This window comes from Mobula hypostoma, chromosome 25, assembly GCF_963921235.1.
Source record: "Mobula hypostoma chromosome 25, sMobHyp1.1, whole genome shotgun sequence".
Classification (NCBI taxonomy): domain Eukaryota; kingdom Metazoa; phylum Chordata; class Chondrichthyes; order Myliobatiformes; family Myliobatidae; genus Mobula; species Mobula hypostoma.
Window position 1 is genome coordinate 23,437,599 of NC_086121.1, and position 23,799 is coordinate 23,461,397.

General features: G+C 41.7%; 1 protein-coding gene across 1 annotated transcript in view; it reads left to right on the forward strand.

The window, feature by feature from the left end:
- The window catches only part of tmco4 (transmembrane and coiled-coil domains 4), a 108,911-nt gene that overhangs the window by 41,667 nt on the left and 43,445 nt on the right, over positions 1–23,799 (forward strand). The window contains exons 10-11 of the mRNA XM_063033180.1: positions 6,177–6,313; positions 14,864–14,948. Of these exons, the coding sequence (XP_062889250.1) occupies positions 6,177–6,313; positions 14,864–14,948 (222 nt within the window). The remainder of the gene's footprint in view (positions 1–6,176; positions 6,314–14,863; positions 14,949–23,799) is intronic.

Genomic DNA, 23,799 nt, shown 5'->3' on the forward strand with positions numbered 1-23,799 from the left:
ACTTGGGGTCTCCCTGACAATGTGCCAAATTTCCTATGTTTTCCCTGTTCACAGATCCAGTCTGGCTAATTACTGCCCCATCATCCTACTCTGGAACATTAGCAATGTGATGAAAGATGTCATCAGCAGAGTGAAATGGAAATTATGTATTATTTCATCAGGTTTAAAGTGATGTGGCAATGTACGTTTTCCAGCTGAACGCCAGGCATTGACTGTATATGACAGAACCTAACCCCACAACAAGGGTGAACCTAAGATACTACATAATAGCACGGACAGAAAATTCATTAAGTTACTGAAAACAGAGTAGCAGTGAAGGGCTGGTTTTTGGACTGGATGGGGAGCGTACAGTAGAGTTTCTCAGGGACCACTGTTTTTCTTAATACATACAGTAACTTGGACTTGGGTGTACAGAGAACAATCTCCAGACTAGCAACATAAAATTTAGTTAATGCTAAAGAAGGCAAAGTCATAATCCTAGAGAAGTACGGCACAGAAACAGGCCTTTCAGTCCATCTAGTCCATGCCAAAACCATTTAAACTGCCTAGTCCCATCGACCTACACAGGGACCATAGCCCTCCATACCCCTACCATCCATGTACCTATCCAAACTTTTCTCTTAAGCATTGAAATAGTGCTCCCATGCTCCGCTTTTGCTGGCTGCTCATTCCACACTCACAACCCTCTGAGTGAAGAAGTCTTGTGTCCCCCTCAAAGTTTTCACTTTTCACCCTTAACCCATGACCGCTAGTTGTAGTCCTACCCAACTTCAGTGGAAAAAGCCTGCTTGCATTTGCCCTTTCTATTCCCCTCATAATTTTGTATACCTCTATCAAATCTCCCCTCAATCTTCTACATTCTAAGTAGATGAATACAGGTTAGTAGGTTGGATGGATCGATGACTGGTGAAATTCTAATGCTGAGAAATTCAAAGTGTTTCATTTTGGTAGGGAGTTTGTGAAGAGGCAATGTAAGTTAAAGTCCATGAATCAGAACTGAGTACAAGGACAATGATCTAGGTTATATACTCATTGTTCATCGAAGGTAGTGGAGCCTGTTGGGGAAAAGAAAGTTTTAAAATAAAACAAAATGAGACTTTGGGCTTTTAAAAACAGAAGCAAAACAATAAATTTGTGATGAATCTTAATAACCCAGTGATTTGGCCTCACCTGCGTTACTGTATCCATTTCCAGGCTCCACACTCTGTGAAAGGTGTTGAAGCTTTGGAGAAGGTGCAGAGGAAATTTACCAAACTGATTTCAAGGATGCGAAATGTTAATTATGGGAGTAGGCTGGAGCTGCTAGGGTTATTCACCTTGGATCAAAGGTGGTTGTGAGAAGATCTGATAGACATATTTAAAACAATGAAGTATATGGACTGAGTAGATATAGATAAACTGTTTCCATTAGTGGAGAGCCATAGAGTAAAGGTCACTGGTAAAGGAAGCAAAATAACTTGAGAATTTTTTTTATGTGGTATATTTTTATCAGTGGGGTGGCACAGGAGTGTAATGGTTAGCGCAAAGCTTAACAGTACCAGTGACCCGGGTTCAATTCCCACTGCTGCCTGTAAGGAGTTTGTACATTCTTCCTGTGGCTGCGTAGGTTTCCTCCGGGTGCTCTGGTTTCTTCTCACATCCAAAGACGTATCAGTTGGTAGGTTAATCGATCATTGTAAATTGCCCTGTGATAGGCTACGATTAAATTGGGGGATTGCTGGGTGACATGTCTCTAAAGCCTGGAAGGGCCTATTTTGCACGGTATCTCAATAAATAAAAATAAAATAAGTATAGTTATGGACAGGGGTAGCAATTCAAAAAAACTAAATAATAATCGGGAAGGAAAGGATTTTACAGGAGAGGGGCAGGGGATAATATTTGCTTGAATATTTTTACAAACTTAAAAGACCAGATGACCTCCCTCCAGGTTCTAACCATTCTGTGTCTCCGTAACCACTTTGCCATAAGGCTCAGTGACAGTACCATCACTGTCTTTCCCAAAGTTGACCCTCTGGGGCTCATTACTGGGCAGCAACATAACTGAATTAGTCAAATGAGTGCAGTGATTACATATGAAGATCAAAGGATGTATTTGGTGAATGACTCACCACCTGACTCCTCAAAGCCTTACCACCATCTACATGGGTTATTTTCCACTTGACTAAATGAGACCAGCTAAAATTACATACAGGAAATGGAAAACTGAAATGACACCAAACAAGCTACTGGATTTGGTTTCATCGATCACTTAATCATTGATTATCTCCACAACTAGTGCACAACGGTTGGAGTAGGTATATTCACAAGTTGCATTTATCAGTACACCTTTATGGCACTTCTCAAAAGTTTACTGTTTAGAAGAACAAGGGCATTATCAATACTGGCAAGTTCTCCTCCAAGTTGCATAAAATCCTGACTGGGAAATGTATTATTATTTCTCCATAACTACTAGAGTTCCTCCACTTGTTGACAGATCCGAGCAGAACATGAAAACTGATCACCACTTTCTCCAGAACAGTTGGAGACAGATAATAAAGTTTACCCATGTCCCACAAAATACGTTCTTATTATTAATAATCTCTAATTATTCTAATTGATGCTTCTGTTAATTTAGGAAGTCAGATTGTGATTGAATTCTCTTGAGCATGTGGAAATACAGGATGTGTTGAAGATGTTATTTATTTTCACCTGTGGTTTGAATTTTCTTTTGTATTGCATATGTAAGTAATCTCAGTACTCTCAAACACTGTACAAAAAGAACATTTCTTTGTAAGTAATATATATGTATAAATGGTATCTAATTCCATGTGAATGTTTTAGATTTTGATTTTCTGTACATTATTGCATTGAAGAAAATTTGCAATTTAAAGTGAAATCCAAAATTAATTTGTATTCTTGTCAAATAACTCTACCATGCTCTAATGTTGAATGAGTTCATTTGGATTTCACATAGAGTTAAATTTCACTCCAAACCATTGACAGAGCGATAACAGAAATGAAATGGGGCACTGAAAGTTTTCTTTCCCAACTCCGATCCAACTTATTGCGAGTTTAAATTGCAGACACAGTGGCACTTTCCCCAATGCAACAATGTCCTCTTTAAGTATGTAGGTTGGTCACTTTCAATTTTGGGTTCAAGTCTACTGCTAAAAGAGCATGAGACATAGGAGCAGATTTAGGCCATTTGACCCAACGAACTGCTCTGCCGTTCGATCATGACTGATTGATTATCTCTTTCAACCCCATTCTCCTGCCTTCTCCCAGTAACCTTTACTAATCAAGAACCCATCAATATCCCTTTTAAATATACCCAATGACTTGGCCTGCACAGCCACCTGTGGCGATGAATTCCACAGATTCACCACCCTCTGGCTAAATTTTTCCTCATCTCTGTTCTGAAAGGACATCTTTGTATTCTGAGACTGTACCCTCTGATTCTAGACTCTTCACTACAGGAAACCTCTTGTCCATGTACACTTTAACCAGGACTTTCAATATTTGAGAAGCTTCATTAAGATTCTTACCCTCGCCCCCCCCCCGCCATTCTTCTAAACTCCAGTGAATACAGGCCCAAAACCATCAAGCTTTCTTTATATGACAAGCCATTCAATCCTGGAATCATTCTCGTGAACCTCCTTTGAACCCTCTTTCTATGATAAGGGGCCCAAAACTGCTCATAATACTCCAAGTGAGCTCTCACCACTCTCACCACTGCCTTATAAAGCCTCTACATTACATCAAGGTTGCTGGTGAACGCAGCAGGCCAGGCAGCATTTCTAGGAAAAGGTACAGGCGACGTTTCAGGCCGAGACCCTTCGTCAGAACTAACTGAAGGAAGAGCTAGTAAGAGATTTGAAAGTGGGAGGGGGAGGGGGAGATCCATGATCTTCCGCTAATGCCCCACCTCCCCCTCGTATCCCATCCGTTATTTATTTTTACACACACATTCTTTCTCTCTCTCTCCTTTTTCTCCCTCTGTCTCTCTGACTATACCCCTTGCCCATCCTCTAGGTCCCCGCACCCCCATCTTTCTCCCCAGGCCTCCTGTCCCATGATCCTCTCATATCCCCTTTGACAATCACCTGTCCAGCTCTTGGCTCCATCCCGCCCCCCCTCCTGTCTTCTATCATTTTGGATCTCCCCCTCCCCCTCCCACTTTCGAATCTCTTACTAGCTCTTCCTTCAGTTAGTCCTGACAAAGGGTTTCGGCCTGAAACGTCGACTGTACCTCTTCCTAGAGATGCTGCCTGGCCTGCTGCATTCACCAGCAACTTTGATGTGTGTTGCTTGAATTTCCAGCATCTGCAGAATTCCTGTTGTTTGCCTCTACATTACATCCTTGCTTTTATATTCGCGCCTCTTGAAATGAATACTAACATTGCATCTACCTTCCTTACCACTGATTCAATCTGCAAGCTAACCTTCAGGGAATCCGACCTGAGGACTCCCAAGTTCCTTTGCATCTGATTTTGAAATGTGCTCTACCTTTAGAAAATGTTCTACGCTTACATTCCTTCAACTAAAGTTCATGACCATACACGTCCCCACACTGTATTCTATCTGCCATTTCTTTCCCCACTCTTCCAATCCGTCTTAGTCCTTCTGCAGATTCCCTGCTCTCTCAACACTACCTGCTCCTGCACCTATCTTTGTATTATGATCTCCGACTGGAGATGGATTCGGGTGGATGGTGGCCTCTTAACTAAGGCAAAGTTCTTCAGTAGTGGCAGCCGGAGAAAAAGAGAGTCAGCCAGAGATTTTACTAGCCTAGGTGTCCAGTTTCTTTCTGATTTCCCTCTCAGAATATTTAGACTGCTTTTTGGGCCCCTGAAAGCAGCCTCCTGCCTTGTGATTTAAGTGAAGGGGTGTGGCAGAGGGTGGTCAGCTATTTCCTATATTCTTCATGATTGTTTAATTTTGCTGCTACTCCTGGCTTGGTAGTTAATTGATTTTCTGTGTCATGCACAGGAGTTAAATTGAACACAAGACCTTTAATGTGTTATAGGTGCTATATTGCACAGCCATTCCTGTGGTGTGATTCTGGGCAGTGTTGTGTACCCTTTCCTAGGTCTGATAATAAAGAGCCAAAAGAAAGCACAGTGGATCTGTTCAAAGACATGTTTACTGCTTGCAAGGAGAAACATCTCCACTGCTCATGGATGACAGGCTGCTTCTGATTTACAGCTTACAAAGTTTATTTTTATACAAGTTTTCAGGCTATTCTTTCGCAAACACGAGGAATTCTGCAGATGCTGGAAATTCAAGCAACACATCAAAGTTGCTGGTGAATGCAGCAGGCCAGGCAGCATCTCTAGGAAGTGGTACAGTCGACGTTTCGGGCCGGGACCCTTCGACAGGACTAACTGAAGGAAGAGCTTGTAAGAGATTTGAAAATGGGAGGGGGAGGGGGAGATCCATGATCTTCCGCTAATGCCCCACCTCCCCCCTCGTACCCCATCCGTTATTTATTTATATACACGCATTCTTTCTCTCACTCTCCTTTTTCTCCCTCTGTCCCTCTGACTACACCCCTTGCCTATCCTCTGGGTTTCCCCCCCTCCCCCTTTTCCTTCTCCCTAGGCCTCCTGTCCCATGATCCTCTCGTATTCCTTTTGCCAATCACTTGTCCAGCTCTTGGCTCCATCCCTCCCCCTCCTGTCTTCTCCTATCATTTTGGATTCCCCCCCCACTTTCAAATCTCTTACTAGTTCTTCCTTCAGTTAGTCCTGACGAAGGGTCTCGGCCCAAAACGACGACTGTACCTCTTCCTAGAGATGCTGCCTGGCCTGCTGCGTTCATCAGCAACTTTGATGTGTGAGGCTATTCTTTGGCTGTTCTCTGTACTGGAGGTCAACTCCTCCACTGCAGTACACAAAGCCAGCATAGTTACAGAATGAACAATGATCAAGACATTACATGCCTCTTGACACATATACACTTATAGCAAAGCAGTCTGGGATTATACAGGTTCGATTTTGTTACATTACAAGATTAAATACATTTATAAAATCTCAATGTTTTGAATATATTTCCACCTTAGCTTATGGAGGGGGACCTAAATGAGAGGAGAATAGATGTTCATGGATCTCACTTTCTGCAGAGTCAGGAGTATTGATGTTGAAATGTATTCACATCCAGTTTATATTTATTAGCCACTTCACCTTTGTCCTTCGAAGGTATCGTGACTGCATTGACGTGGCCAGCCTCACTACTGACTGTTGCCAGTGTCATCGACAATCCGTGGGGAGTCTGCCTCAGTCGATCCGCTGAAGTTGGAAAGCATTTAGCCCAGGTGCTGCTGAGCAGACAGCAGGTAAAAGGCATACTTCAAGCTGAGTAGCTAACAGCTTTATGAACATATGCATAAGCACTTTCCATATATTTGTCCAGAACCAGTTAATAAATTGTTTTAACATAAAGATTCATCATGGAAGACCCAAGCTGTTTGCTTAATTCTCCAGTATTTCTTCCTTCTGAAAGTTTTGATTCCCTCATTACAGATGCACTTTCATATCTTTCTTGTATCCAGTGCCGCGCACTAGCTATTACCTTGGATTGAATGCTAGCAGCTTGTCCAACTGTGCAATGTATTTTGATTTTTTTTAACCTGTCTTCTACTTGTGCATTTTCATTTGTGCCTTTCATGTAGCATAGTATCCCACAGCTCTGCCCGTAGATGAAAAATGAACACTGAGGGAGGAGTGTCATTGGCGCTGAATGAACATTTGATTGAGGGATGTTTTAGAAAACTTAGACTATTGTTTTGGGCCCAATATTGACAGATATTCAAGTCTTTATGTCTGGATAGCACTTGAAGTGATCCCATGCCCTACTCTTTCCTCATAATCCTGATACTTTCTTCTTTTCAAATCTGTATCTGATTATTGATTTGGTTTCTCCATTTGTTCATACAGTACATTCCAAAATGTACCAGTAATTGTGTTTTAATAACAGCCTTCTTACCTATTGTTGGCGCGTGGCCAAGTGGTTAAGGCGCTCGTCTAGTGATTTGAAGGACGCTAGTTTGAGCCTTGGCTGAGGCAGTGTGTGTGTCCTTGAGCAAGGCACTTAACCACACATTGCTCTGCGACAACACCGGTGCCAAGCTGTACGGGTCCTAATGTCCTCCCCTTGGACAACATCGGTGGTATGGAGAGGGGAGACTTGCAGCATGGGCAATTGCTGGTCTTCCATACAACCTTGCCCAGGCCTGCGCCCTGGAAACCTACCAAGGCGCAAATCCATGGTCTTATGAAACTAACGGATGCCTACATATATATTTTACCTATTTATCACTTTTCTCATTTGTCTTATCATTGATCTTTGGTTACCAACCCATTTGTTAGCTTCTTTGGGTTCAGCCCCTGTAAGTTTTAAAATCTGCATTAAATTATCTTAGCCTCATTGACATGAAAAGAAACAATTCCAACTTCACTGGTTTTTCTATGTAACTGAAGTCTCTTATCCATGTATCCCCCCTGGTAAGCCTCAGGCTTGCTCAAATCGCTGTCTAGGGAAAGCAGCCCTCGGCCCCACCAAACTGGATAATTAAGTTTGTGTGGATGCTATGTGATGTACCCCACCCCACCAAATAACAGACAAAACACCATATATGATTAATTGATTACAATTTATAGATATTACTGGAACTATATAATTAATAGAGATAAAATATAAAAGAAAATAAAAGGCGCCAAACTTATCAAAGTTCAATCTCTTCGTGCCCAAACAGTTGGAGCTCTAGTAACGATCCTCTCTTCACCATTCAATCCCCTCTGACCACTTCGACCCGCCGCCTGGGACCAACCACAGTGGTCGACGAGACGCTCCACACAAATCTGTCTGTCTCCTCTCCTCGCCGAAGACCCTGGACCTTGGACTCCTGCTCGGGGTCTGACCCTGTTAGCCAGCTCACAGCACCGCATCCATTCTCTCTCCCCATCGCGCCTTCTCCCCCAAAAATCCACACATCACAATAGCTTACAGACACACAAGAAAGAATAACGTCTATCCCAATTGGTTTGTTTGCTCTCTTATCAATAATATAACCCAAACAAGCTGCTAGCAAGAGGACTTTCTCAGCAGTTAACATAACAAAGAAGCCATTTTAATTATCCTACGCAGTAACATAAAAGAAGAAACCCCTTACATCCATAAGACCGTAAATAAATAGGAGCAGAATTAGGTCATTTGGCCCATCGAGTTTGCTCCGCCTTTCAATCATGGCTGATCCTTTTTTCCCCTCCTCAGCCTCCTTTCAATCTATCAACCTCTGCCTTAAATATACATAAATACTTGATTCCCACAGCTGACTGTGGCAAAGAATTCCACAGATTCACCCAACTCTGGCTAAAGAAATTCCTCCTCATCTCAGTTTTAAAACTGCTCACAATACTCCAAGTGAGGCCTCACCGGTACTTTATAAAGTCTCAATATTACATACTTGCTTTTATATTCCAGTCCTCTTGAAATGAATGTGAACATCCCATTTGCCTTCCTCACCCCATACTCAACCTGAAAATTAACCTTCAGAGAATTCTACACAAGGATTTCCAAATCTCTTTGCACCTCAGAATTTTGTATTTTCTCTCAATTTAGCAAATAGTCAACCCTTTCATTTCTTCTACCAAAGTGCATGACCATACACTTCCCAACACTGTATTCCATCTGACACTTCTTCACCCTTTCTTTTAATCTGCCAAGTCCTTCTGTAGGCTTCCTATTTCCTCAAAACTACCTGCCCTTCCACCTAGCTTCATATCATCTGAAAACTTTGCAACAAAGCCATCAATTCCATCATCCAAATCATTAACATATAATGTAAGAAAGAATCGGTCCTAACAGACCCCTATGGAACACTAGTCACTGGCAGCCAACCAGAAAGGCTCCCTTTACAGTATTCCCACTCTTTGCCTCCTGCCAATCATCCACTGCTTTATCCATGCTAGAATCCTGTAATACTGTGGGCTCGTAGCTTGTTAAGCAGCCTCATGTGTGGCACCTTGTCAAAGGCCTTCCCTGGTGTCATTCTGGATTAACTTCCCTGCAGTAATAATAACTTCCAATTGGATGACACTATTCATATGTACAAATATCCCATGGTGCTTTAGGGCATTGCTATTGGGCAAGATTTTACTACTGTCCATGTAAGTAATATTATGATCAAATATTTAGTGAAATTTGGGGGATTTTTTTCGGAGTGACTTGCAGTAGAAGAAAGTAGTAAAAAGGTTTATGGAAGGAATCCCTGGGTTTAGATTCTAAGCACTAAAATTTCCTATGTGAAAACAGGACCAGATTTGGAGAGCCTTGTAGGTTGTGGACAGTCGTAAGGGAATGGGATGTTGCAAAGGTTGGGAGGGTTGTGACCAGGTTTGAAAACCAAAACTGATCACACTGTAAGTCAGCATGTACTGTCTTGTTCCAATACCTGTCCCCTTTCCTAAAGTGTGGGCACAGAACTGCATTCACTACTCCAATTTCAATCTAATCATTGATTTATTCTTAAATATAATCTCCTTGCTTTGCATTACCTGTTCCTATTTATAAAACTAAAGATTTGTATGCTTACATGCCATCTTCATCTTCAAAGATTAGCGCTTATAAGCTTCCAAATATCTCTGCTCAGATATTCACTTTAAAATAGTACCGTCTAATTTATTTTCTCCATCAATTTCCTTCTAATATGCACCACTTCACTCTTTTTAGCATTATTTTGAAATGTGCCAATATGTTATGCTGTCCTGAAATTTGATTCTCTGCTTTGTGCCATCTGCAAATTTTTAAATTATCCCAAATAAGTCAAAATCTAAGTCATTAGAATAGAATCGAATCCAAGATGGTGGTGTGTGCAGTCCCAGTGGCTTACAGCTCTCCAGTCCAACCAAACTTTTTCTCAATTAAACAGTACAGCATACCGAGTGCACACAGCTCACCTATTTGGGACACTTAGAGCATCCGCCATTTTGAGATCGCGAGAATGCTACCAATGAAGATCGTTACAACTCCGCCGGGAGGTTGGACACCAACCAGAAGGGGATAGCACTATGAGAGAAGGCAGAATCACAGCAAGAGAGCCGGTATGTACACTGGACTAAGAGACTCCACTCCCGAGTATCCCGTTAGCAAATGCACGGTTGATGACCAACAAAATGGACAAGATTCAACCAAGACTCACTTTGCTGAACAACCTACTAGAGTGCTGTGCTATGATCTTCACAGAAACCTGGCTGGACCATGAGGTACCCGACGCCACCACTGGACTAGCAGGCTGAATGGTCTTCCGAGCCGACAGAAGGCACGACTCTGGCAAGAAATCGGGTGATGGTTTGTGCATTTATATTAACGCTGCCTGGTGTACTAAGTCAATCAGTCATTATTGAAAGTTACTACTGTCCCAACCTGGAATCCATACTGTTAAAGTGCAGGCCCTTTCAGCTACCGAGAGAAATCACCATTGCTAATTTTACAGCAGTTTATATACCTCCGCGTGCCAACACCAAATTAACATTAGATCAACTGCACGATGCTGTGTTAAACAACTGGCTGCTCACCCTGATGGTGCCTTCATCATGGCTGGCGATTTTAATCAGGCTAACCTTAAAATGATATTTTATGGTCTAACTTCCGATGGAATGTGAATTGCCCAAGGAGGGGTAATAACACAGGTGTACACCAACATAGCAGGCACATGTAGGGCCTCCCCATGCCCTCACCTGGGATCATCCAATCATTGCATCTGATCCCAGCAAATAGACTGGTGGTAAGGAAGGAGAAACCAACATCCAGGACAATAACGGTGTGGCCTGAGGGAGCCATCTCCATTCTTCAAATTTGCTTTGAGAGTACTGATAGGGAGTCTGTTTACATGCCAGCTATGCACGACTCAGGCATTGATTTAGAGGATTACACAACCACAGTTCTGCATGACATCAAATTCTGTATAGACAATGTCATCACTGCCAAAAACATTCGGGCATTCTTGAACCCGAAGCCATGGATGAACAGCAAGGTAGGTAACCTGCTCAAAGCTCGTGACGCTGCTTACAGATCCGGTGATGTCAAAGCATACAGTGAGGCCAGATCGGATCTTTAGAGAGGCATCAAAACTACCAAGTACAGACATAAAGTACACATTGAGGTATATTTCTATAACACCACAGATCCCCGACGTGTTTGGGAAGGCATCAGATCTATCTCAGGTGACAAAGGAAAGCTCTTCTGCTCTACTCATGGTGATGCCAAACTAGCTGAAGAGCTAAACAACTTGGCTCACTGTGATAAGGACAGTGAGGAACCAGTGATGAGGGCATTAACTTTGGATAGCGGAACTGCACCGACACTGAACGTACATGAGTTGAGGCCTGTACTGCGTAATGTCAACACATGCAATGCAGTGGGACTATGGGGCTTGTCTGAACAGGTCCTCTGGGATTGTGCCCACCAGCTGGCAGCAGTTATGATGGGTATTTACAACCTCTTGTTGTGCCAGGCTGTGGTTCCAGCGTGCTTCAAAGCAGCAACCATCATATCAATCCCCAGGACATCAGCGGCAACAAGTCTTAATGACTACAGACCAGTGGTACTCACTACAAAGTTGCCAAGTGCGTGGAAAGATTGGTGATGCCTCACATCAAGGACGTAATCTCAGATACCTTGGACCAGCACCAGTTTGCCTACAAGGTGAATAGATCAACTGAAGATGCCATTCCTTTTGCCCTTCATACTGTCTTGGAACACCTGGAGCACAAAGACACCTGCAACAGGTTGCTTTTCATTGATTACAGCTCAGTCTTTAACACTATGCTATTGAACAAGCTATCTGTCAAGCTCCATAATCGAGCTCTCAGCACATCAACCTGTAATTGGGTCTTGGACTTCCTCACTAATCATACCCAGACTGTGAACATCAATCCCAACCCCACCAACCCTGAACACCAGTGCCCCACAGGGGTGTGTACTGAGTCCACTACTCTACGACCACACTCCTGCTCATACCGTACTACAAATTCAGTCAACAAATTTGCAGACAAACAACTGTGATTGGCCTAATCTCAAACAATAACAAATGTACATATACAGAGAAGGTGCTGAAACTGTCCAGTTGGTGCAGTGACCTCAACCATCAAGAAGACAAAAGAAATAGTAGTTGTCTTCAGGAAGGTAAGAAGTCCTGAACAAGCCCCGCTATTCATGAATGGTGAAGTGATGGAAAAGCTCTCCAGTTTCAGGCTTTTGGGGATGGACGTCACCAAGGAGCTCTCTTGGTCGGTCAACACAACCTTGATAGTGGGGAAGACACAGTAGTGACTATACTTCCTGAGGTGTTTAAGGAGAGCTAATGTGTCCAAAAAAATTGCTGGCCAACTTTTATCGATTGTGGTAGAGAGCATACTGACATACAGAATGACAGTGTGGTACTCCAGCTGCAGCAAGACAGATCACAAAGCACTCCAACAGGTGATGACAGCTTAGTACATCATTGGGACTCAACTGTCAGACCTGGAGACAATCTACAACTCTCGATGCCTAGAGGTGTGCTGGTAACATCATTAAAGACCCATCCCATCCCGGACACTGTTTGTTCAATCTCCTGCTGTCTGGAAGGAGATAAGGAAGCATCTTAACCAAGACAGTAAGACTGACAAACAGCTTCTTCCCGAGAGCTGTGGTGCAGTTGAATAATGCTAGACTCCAGCTTGCCAATGGCCTTTGAGTGTAATGGACTATCAAAGTCACTTATGTGGGATTTTTTAAAATTAAGTTGTAGTGCCCACATTGTAAATATCTGTTCTACATGGACTGGAGTAGCACCACAATCTTCTTGTTTTGAGTAATGGCAATAAAGTTCTGTTCTACTCTTTAAAAAAAATCAATGTTGCAGTGGTCCTCATAACTGTTCCATAAAGATACAGTACTTTCCTCCAATCTGATAAATTGTTGTTTCAGTTCTTTAACCTTCCATTTGTGACACTGTGAAACCCATTTGAGCAGTCCACATATTCCTTATGAACTGTAATATCTTTAATGGTGTATTTCATTAAAGAACGTGATCAAATGCTTTGGAATGTTTTCCAATGGAATCATAAGAATTTAAAATATGGGAATTAAGTGTGTTGGTCTGGTTTGAAATGGTTTCAAATAAAAAAAATACATAAATGTTGCCAAACTAAAATAAAACTGAATAGAACTGCAAGTAATATGGTAGGTTTTGCAGAAACCATAAAAGTAATCCATCTTTTGCTTTTCCTGAGAAAGAGCTGAATTATGTGAGTGAGAGACTGCAAGTGGCACTTGGTATTTTTCTTTTTGGCATGACACATTAATGATATTTTAACAAATCCAGCGTCCACCTCAACCTTAATCTTATCATCCACTTTGACAAGTTCTTTTGTCACACCATTGTCATGATATCTCCCCCATCATTATGGCAACAGTTGTTTGGCAATTATACCAGTAGGATTTCAATAAGGCATTTTGGCAATTTAATTCCAACCTATAACCTTCACTACTTGCAAAGATATGGGGGAGCTAAGTTCTACTCAAGATACAACTTCCTAATTTGGACATACAGAAACATAGAAATCTACAGCACATTACAGGCCCTTCAGCCCACAATGTTCTGCCGACCATGTAACCTACTCTAGAAACTGCCTAGAATTTCCCTACCACATAGCTCTCTATTTTACTAAGCTCCATGTGCCTATCTAAGACCCTATTATATCCACCTCTACCACCTTTGCTGACAGTGCATTCCACGCACCCACCACTCTCTGTGTGGAAAAACTTACCTCTGACATCCCCCTTGTACCTACTTCTAAGCACCTTAAAACTATACCCCCTCATGTTAGCCATTTCAACCCCGGGGAAAAAGCCTCTGGCTATCCACATGATCAAAATGCCCCTCATCATCTTTTACGCCTCTATCAGGTCACCTCTCATCCTCCGTCACTCCGAGGAGAAAAGGCCAAGTTCACTCAACCTATTCTCATAAGGCACACTCTCCAATCCAGGCAACATCTTTGTAAATCTCCTCTGCACTCTCTCTATAGTATCCACATCCTTCCTGTAGTGAGGTGACCAGAACTGAACACAATACTGTTAAGTGGGGTCTAACTAAGGTCTTATATAAGCATTTATAACTATTTTTCATTGGTTTAAGTCAAACATCTGATACCCATAACTAGCTCACCAAATAAGTTTTTTTTTAAAAAACATAGTCATTTTTATTATTATTACGTGGTTATATACTCCATAATACTGTACATTTCAGGTGCTAATCTTTCCCTGATTTGTTACACTCCTACTTTCCTCATTGTTAGTCAGGGTCTCCTGCTGCTTTCCAATTTAACATTTTTTAATCATTTGGCAGGAAAAGAGTTGAACTGTATTCGACCTTTGACATTCAGGACAATCTGAACCAGATCTCTTCATCTTTCACCTCCAGCATCCTCCCCCGCCCCCCCCCCACCACCCCCAGTCATCTACTTCCTCAGTAAGTTTTCTAATCAAAGACCTGTCAGTTTCTTCTACACTCAATCTGAGTTCAATGATACATTGAATGCAGTAGAGTCTAGTTTAACACATGAGTAATGGGCAAATGTACTTTTTCACATTCATTGCCAGTGACTATTTCTGCCCTTTCATGTAGCTGTGTCAGTAGAATATATACGAGAGCTTAGTTCTGAGTGATCTCCAGGTGGGCAACCATTCTTTGTTTCGTTCTTGTGCTCCTTTATATCATCTCAATGGCTGTAATGTGGCAAGGTAATGCAAATTAATTTCTAAGCAGCTGAACTGCGCAACTTCAAAGGAGAGATATAAGAAGCAACTGTTCTCACTTCTTTATTGTTGTTTTCCACAGGGCCGGAGACCAGTCACCTTGGTCGGCTTTAGCCTTGGAGCACGAGTAATTTATTTCTGTCTTCAGGAGTTGGTTCAAGAGAAAGGTACATGTAGAACTAACTTTCAGTTGAAACAGAAAATAAAGCAAGTAATGGAACCAGCCAGCAGTTTAATTTGCAACTGAAAGGGGAAGGAGAGCACATTGTTTCTGATGGTTAGGTTAGAATCACTGGAGGAACTGAGGAAATATCTAGTTTTTAAATGAGGAATCCTGCAAAAGGGCTATCACTACCTGATTATACACGTTCTAAAAATGACATCTTCTGTCTTACTTGCAGATCCTAAATGAGGTGTTCTGTATTTAAAAAGTTCATTGACATTTCAAAGAAATAATCTAGAAATCCAAACTCATTGATTCAGATTTATTATGTGCATATCGAAGCATAGTGAAGTGCATTTAAAAATTGATCTTCAGCAACTACTTAAAATTTGTTAATGTTTGTCAGTCAATGGTGTAATTTATGAAGGTGTAACTCAGCCCTCTCTAATGTACTTTCCACGCATTTCACATTCAGCTTCTACTCCATTTATTTCAGAAACAACACAAATCAGTAGCTGTTATAGCATGGATATTTACATTTTGATTCTGCTTAAGGTCATTTATTTTCGTTGCTTCCTGTAACTTTTATTCTCTAAGTACCCACTATGTTATCTCTCTTCCATATGACTTGTTGGTTATTCTTCCTCTTTTTCTTGATCCCATGGGAATTCGGGTGCAACCAATCCATATTGTTTAGCTATGTCCAATCCCAGAAAAGGGATCCATATTGCCATCTGATACTTTGAACGGTGCACTCACTAGTTTCTGAGATTGTAATTCTAAGACGCTGCTCTTAAGGGCTCTTTTACAGTATTAATTAACTGTCCTCTATATTACTTCCTATGTTCATTTTTGTATGGATCATTCTAATTTGTTGTCCCCGTACCATCCTGGAGCCCTTCCCAGTTATTTGAAATAACATTTAATTTGTTCTTGGCACAATGTCTTGGACAGATCCCTGAAGACAGCAGCCTTTACACTCTGCTTCTTCTCTCCTTCCCCTTCTATCCTTTTATCGTCTAGTTTAGTTGTCATTCTGTCCTCTCCCTCTGCAGCTAGTTAGTACATATTACTAGTCTCAGGACCAGATTCTGTAGTTTATTCTTTGCTGGCACTAGGTTTCATTGTACCAGCTGTCGGTCATGTACATAGATTCCTGTTAAAGCAAAGTATCCAAGTACTCTTTCTCCTAATGTCAGGAAAAAATATTACCTTGGGTTTCAACTCGATGACACCGAGCCAGAGGGATTCGAGGTACAAATGTATTCAACAGGAAACATTTCACAGTCCAAACACTCCAAATTAAGCTGCATTGACTGGTTGCCTATCCTACTGATGTCAACTTCGATATTTATGTCCTGTTCAGCAGTTCGTTAGTTATTTTTTATGCCAATGAACTTGCTGCTGAATAATAATCAACAGATGGCTTGAATCCGATCTTTCTTACTTCTTTTGCCCAGTTTATACATTCTGCTTATTACAGCCATTTGCAACTGGTTTAAATCCAGTTTTTTTTTCATATTTATGTGTGAGAGCTTTGTTTTTATCCTAAATAAAAATCAGCCCCAATAATGCTTTGGAGTAGACCTTTCAGAATCTTAAGTACTATCATGTTATTTTCCCCTTTCAGATATTTCTATCACCATTTTATCTTTCATTTGAACACTCTGGTAGAATTCACCACTGCTGGAAGGGAAAATCTTTCCATTGTACTTGCATTAAGAATCTGAGTTTATAACTTAAGCCTTGTACACTGTTAGCCAATTACCAGTCAGGCAGCATTTTGGCAGCCTTCTGTTGATCAGATAAAACCCAGTGCACTTTGAGAACGGAGCACTCCAGCTTGTAATTTACAGCAAATGCTCGTGTTTTCTGCTGTAACTTGCTTTATTTTTGCCCCTGAGGTTAATGTTGTGACTTTTTCTTTGATTAGGTGTTCCTTGAAATTACAGTAGATTTGATTTTCTTTTTAAACTTTGCACCTACTGTGACAAATGGTGGTGCTGTTCTTTATTGGACTCAAAGATGACAACAGTCTGACATTGAAAAGAAAATCTTCCCGATGGTTAAGAGCAGTATTTTTTCCAGAAGACATTCTGGGACACATGAAATTAAAATGCACTGCACACAGGATAAGTAGTAAAGATAGTTGGAATATAGTGATTCTGCAATATTTACAAGGCTGCTGGTGGGATACAGATAAACAAGTCGATAATTCAATATTTTCAAGCTGAATGTTCCATGCCCAATTGGCTTTATTCCTTATTTACCCTTCCATCATTCATTGTAGTAATATAGAGTCTGCTTGCCATAAACTCTACTTTAATGCCATGCCAGATGGAGATCAATTGACAAATAAATAAAATCCTCCGGTTCTTATTTAACTTTGCAAACAGCTAAATGCAAACAGAATGTATTTACCAAAAATCAACCAATTCCCACTTCACTCGTTCTTTGCAAAAATAATAGTGTGTTTCCACATGGGGGTATGGCAGTCTTTGGCAAGAAGAGAATTTATTGCCTCCTGCTAATTGCTCCTTGAAGTTGAGCAGCTTGATCAACCACGGTGGTGTCTCGTCTCCACCAGAGCTGATAGGGATGGCTGAAATTAGTTGGGTCTTGTTAGCTTTATGGTTAGTGTAACTGATGTTAACTTTTTATTTTAGATTACTCAATTAATCAGAATTTAAATTTCACAGTTGTTATAGCTGAACTTAAACTGGTACCTGCAGATTATAGTTAGTCCAGTAACAGAACTTCTACATTTCTATAGGGAAAATCAAATTTCTAATTTTGTCAAAATCTTGCCATTTTTAATATTGAACTCAAGTGCTATTGATCTCTGGGAGTCATTGAGATTACTTCGTGTGACTATTGTATCTCAGTTTCAGTACCATGTGGGTGTAATATATTTTTGAAATAAGATGAAAGCCGCTTGCAATCCCACTCAGATTTTCAGCAATTTGTGGTGTTTTCTCTCTGGAACAAATGGAAGCATTACAAGTAGATGTTATTTCCACATGTTTCCGGTACATCGCAGGGTACTTAGGCGATTTTTTTCCAGCTCCGTTTGTCAGTAGTCACAGGAACTGAATGTCAAGGCTAGGTTCAGCTCTTAGCTCTGTCACTTTCAAAGCCTATCAAGGGCATTCCATAGGTGTCGGTGAGGATCTTCTGCTCTTGTCATTAAAGGCGTATTTGCCTTCTGGATCTCACTGCCTTGCTCAAGAATGCTGCGCACCAATGGGATTTGCCTCTCAATCCAGGTCCAGTGAAAGCTGTGTGGAGATTCCCACCACATTTCAGCAAGATCCCAGCCCTGTCTTTGGCTACCTGATATCACTCAATCTCTGAATAAAAATATATCCTTTGAATCCGCAACACTTTCAATTTAAGCTTCTAACAATTTCAATGTTCAAAATGAATTTTATTATCAGAGTACCTGTGTGTCACCACATACAACCCTGAGATTCATTTTCTAACGGGCATACTCAGCAAATCTATAGAATAGTAACTGTAACGGGATCAATGAAAAATCAACCAGAGCGCAGAAGACAGCAAACTGTACAAATGCAAATATAAATAAATAGCGAGAACATGAGATAAGCAGTCCTTAAAGTGGGATCATTGGTTGTGGGAACTTCTCAATGGGTGGGCAAGTGAGTGTAGTTAGCCCCTTTTGTTCAAGAGCCTGATGGTTGAGGTGTAGTAACTGTTCCGGAACCTGGTGCTGTGCATCCTGAGGCTTTTGTACCTTCTACCTGATGGCAGCAGTGTGAAAAAAGCAATGTCTGGGTGGCGAGAGCCTCTGATCATGGATGCTACTTTCCTACGACAGCGTTTCATGTAGCACAGAAGTGTTTTGTATCTTAACTCATTAATATGTAAGCCATGTCCCAGATTCCTAGCCAAAGTCCCAGGTTCTTAATTACTGGAAGTCAGTTTTCTCCACCTGGCTTTATAAACCCCTTTAAGAGTTGGATGAACATCTTTGGGAACGATAATGATAATAACCATAATGAGAACTGTGTACTTACATGGAAGGTAATACAGACAGCTACATGTTCCTCCAAATATTCTGCTTTCCCTGCCATAACATCCATGTATTCCTTGGATAAACGACATCCATATATACTAGACATTTACGTTCAGGTCAGTATAGAGGCATTTGGACCAGTTAACAGCTGTCTAGTAAAATCTAAATATTGACTGTCCATGAATAAGCTCATATTGATGGAGTACTACTGAATGGAACATCTGGGGTGTATATAAACAGATCTGTTGAAGAATTAGAAGTTCTTTTATTTCTGTGTTCTATTTACAGATATTTGACATCCTAAGTTCAGTGATGCAGTTGTTTTCCTGTCTGAATAGAGTCACAGCTGCAGTGTTCACTGTAATGTGATTTGTGTGAAGTTACCATTAAAAGTCATAATTTGAGTCTTAAACATGCTTAATAATGAACGAAATTCAGTTACTGTAATCAGTGCGATATGTGTGGTGTTACTATGAAAAGGGATTTGATACTGAGTTCTGTAACAGCTTGATGGTGAATTAATTTTGATTAGTATTTAAGTATGCACAGTGAATGCTAATGAAGCTAGCTGTCTGAGCTCCATTACAGTAAAGTTTCTGATTATAATTAACATCTGATGACTCCCAACAATTTATAAAGTTTTTAATCATCTAAAGCAGCGCAAAGATGAAAATGTTCTTTATTTGTGGAGTTTAGATTATGGAGCAGAATTCATATACAATCCCTTTAAAGGGCTTAATGTTTTGATGACCAGAGCTTTAGCTTGCCAGCTAGTTTTTATTTATATTTGGGAAATTCAGTTTTTGCCTTTCTCTTCAACTTTCCCACAAACATTAGCTATTATTTAGCTGCTGACCACCCAATATTTTTGGGTCCATGATCCAAATTGCTTCTCTTAATTCACTGGCTCAGCACTATGCAGTGGGAATCGCAACCATACGCAAATATTGTCCTCATTCAATGTACACTAGTTTTCCCATAGTCTCCAACTTGCTAAAATTCCACTCACCTGATCCTCCACACTGTGTAGTTTAAATCTTCAGTGGTACAGCCATTTTTGTACTGTCAGGCTTGTAGAGAGCTGTTGAATTTCATTGAAGTTATGGTTTTCCAGAATGTTAATCCTCATTTCCAGATCTTTAACCTTGAAGACTGAAGCAAGGTTTCTATATGGACTAGAGTCGGTTTGGAGTTTAGTTCCTTTTTCCTCAAAATGGTTTCTAATTGTTCTTTGACAGATCATTCTTTCACTCTTTCTCTTTGCATTGCAATAACAGTCATTTTATATCACGGGACTACACCCTTTTATCATCAAATACAGTGGAGCTCCACATCTGTATCATGTAAAATACACAAATCCAGTTGTTGGGAGTTTCACTTTCATTCCTTGTCCATTTAAAATTGATTAACTCAAAATTCTACATGAACAAACATGAACTTGTGCTTAATAAAATATTCTAACCTCCCTCTTTCCGAGCGCACTGTTCTCCAGTCTCTGCACTAATCCTAACCTTGCCATCAAACCTGCAGATGGGGGGTGGGGTGCTGTACTAGTCTGACAGACTGATCTCTACCTTGCTGAGGCCAGGGAACAACTCTCAGAGACACCACCTCTTACTTGCCTCTCGAACAGAACCCCAGTAAAGAGCACCATCCCTGATCTTACTAACTCTGAGGATCTCCCATCACTGCCAGCAGCAACCTCGTAGTTCCCTTACCTCTCTTTCTACCACCTTCCCAAGATCTACAAGCCTGTCTGTTCAGGTAGACCCATTGTTTCTACTTGTTCCTGTCCCACCAAACTTGTATCTGCATACATCAACTCTGTTTTGTCCCCTTGGTTCAGTCCCTACCTACCTACATTCATGACACTTCATATGCTCTGGATCTTATCAATGATTTAAGTTCCCTGGACCCGATTTCTTATTTTCACCATGGATGTTCAGTCCCTGTGCACCTGCATCCACCCCCCGACCCCATCAAGAGGGTCTTATGGCTTTCCATTTCTTTCTAGATGACAAATCCTGCCTATTCTCCTCCACCAACACTCTCCTCCGTCTGGCGGAACTGGTCCTCACTCTCAATAATTTCTCCTTTGGCTCCTCTCACTTCCTCCAAACTGAAGGTATAGCCGTAGGCACTCATGTGGGTCCCAGCTAAGCCTACCTTTTTGTTGCCTCCATGTTCCAACCCTACATTAGTATCAACCCCCACTTATCCTAATCTACATTGATGACTGCATTGGAGCTGCTTTCTACACACATGCGGAGCTCGTCAACTTCATCAACTTTGGCTCCAACTTCCACCCTGCCCTCAAATTTACCTGGTCCATTTCCAACACCTCCTTCCCCTTTCTTGATCTCTCTGTCTCTATCTCTGGAAACAGCTTATCTACTGATATCTTTTACAAACCCACCCGTTCGCACAGCTACCTAGACTATACCTAGTACTAGATCTACCTAGATCTAGTACTAGGTAATGAACTGGGTCAGGTCACAGATCTCTCAGTGGGTGAGCATCTGGGGGACAGTGACCACCGCTCCCTGGCCTTTATAATTATCATAGAAAAGAATAGAATCAAAGAGGACAGGAAAATTTTTAATTGGGGAAAGGCAGATTATGAGGCTATAAGGCTAGAACTTGCGGGTGTGGATTGGGATGATGTTTTTGCAGGGAAATGTACTATGGACATGTGGTCGATGTTTAGAGATCTCTTGCAGGATGTAAGGGATAAATTTGTCCCGGTGAGGAAGATAAAGAATGGTAGGGTGAAGGAACCATGGGTGACAAGTGAGATGGAAAATCTAGTCAGGTGGAAGAAGGCAGCATACATGAGGTTTAGGAAGCAAGAAAGGAGCTTAAGAAGGGGCTGAGAAGAGCAAGAAGGGGGCATGAGAAGGCCTTGGCGAGTAGGGTAAAGGAAAACCCCAAGGCATTCTTCAATTACGTGAAGAAAAAAAGGATGACAGGAGTGAAGGTAGGACCAATTAGAGATAAAGGTGGGAAGATGTGCCTGGAGGCTGTGGAAGTGAGCGAGGTCCTCAATGAATACTTCTCTTCGGTATTCACCAATGAGAGCGAACTTGATGATGGTGAGGACAATATGAGTGAGGTTGATGTTCTGGGGCATGTTGATATTAAGGGAGAGGAGGTGTTGGAGTTGTTGAAATACATTAGGACAGATAAGTCCCCGGGGCCTGACGGAATATTCCCCAGGCTGCTCGACGAGGCAAGAGAAGAGATTGCTGAGCCTCTGGCTAGGATCTTTATGTCCTCATTGTCCACGGGAATGGTACCGGAGGACTGGAGGGAGGCAAATGTTGTTCCCTTGTTCAAAAAAGGTAGTAGGGATAGTCCAGGTAATTATAGACCAGTGAGCCTTGTGTCTGTGGTGGGAAAGCTGTTGGAAAGGATTCTTAGAGATAGGATCTATAGGCATTTAGAGAATCATGGTCTGATCAGGGACAGTCAGCATGGCTTTGTGAAGGGCAGATCGTGTCTAACAAGCCTGATAGAGTTCTTTGAGGAAGTGACCAGGCATATAGATGAGGGTAGTGCAGTGGATGTGATCTATATGGATTTTAGTAAGACATTTGACAAGGTTCCACATGGTAGGCTTATTCAGAAAGTTAGAAGGCATGGGATCCAGGGAAGCTTGGCCAGGTGGATTCAGAATTGGCGTGCCTGCAGAAGGCAGAGGGTGGTGGTGGAGGGAGTACATTCAGATTGGAGGATTGTGACTAGTGGTGTCCCACAAGGATCTGTTCTGGGACCTCTACTTGTGATTTTTATTAACGACCTGGATGTTGGGGTAGAAGGCTGGGTTGGCAAGTTTGCAGACGACACAAAGGTTGGTGGTGTTGTAGATAGTGTAGAGGATTGTCAAAGATTGCAGAGAGACATTGATAGGATGCAGAGGTGGGCTGGGAACTGGCAGATGGATTTCAACCTGGAGAAGTGTGAGGTGGTACACTTTGGAAGGACAAACTCCAAGGCAGAGTACAAAGTAAATGGCAGGATACTTGGTAGTGTAGAGGAGCAGAGGGATCTCGGGGTACATGTCCACAGATCCCTGAAAGTTGCCTCACAGGTGGATAGGGTAGTTAAGAAAGCTTATGGGGTGTTAGCTTTCATAAGTCGAGGGATAGAGTTTAAGAGTCACGATGTAATGATGCAGCTCTATAAAACTCTGGTTAGGCCACACTTGGAGTACTGTGTCCAGTTCTGGTCGCCTCACTGTAGGAAGGATGTGGAAGCATTGGAAAGGGTACAGAGGAGATTTACCAGGATGCTGCCTGGTTTAGAAAGTATGCATTATGATCAGAGATTAAGGGAGCAGGGCTTTACTCTTTGGAGAGGAGGAGGATGAGAGGAGACATGATAGAGGTGTACAAGATAATAAGAGGAATAGATAGAGTGGATAGCCAGCGCCTCTTCCCCAGGGCACCACTGCTCAATACAAGAGGACATGGCTTTAAGGTAAGGGGTGGGAAGTTCAAGGGGGATATTAGAGGAAGGTTTTTTACTCAGAGGGTAGTTCGTGCGTGGAATGCACTGCCTGAGTCAGTGGTGGAGGCAGATACACTAGTGAAGTTTAAGAGACTACTAGACAGGTATATGGAGGAATCTAAGGTGGGGGCTTATATGGGAGGCAGAGTTTGAGGGTCGGCACAACATTGTGGGCCGAAGGGCCTGTACTGTGCTGTACTATTCTATGTTCTATGTTCTATACCTCTTCCTACCCCGTTACTTGTAAAAAATATCATCCCCTTCTCTCCATTCCTCCGTCTTCACTACATCTGCACTCAGGATTATTTCA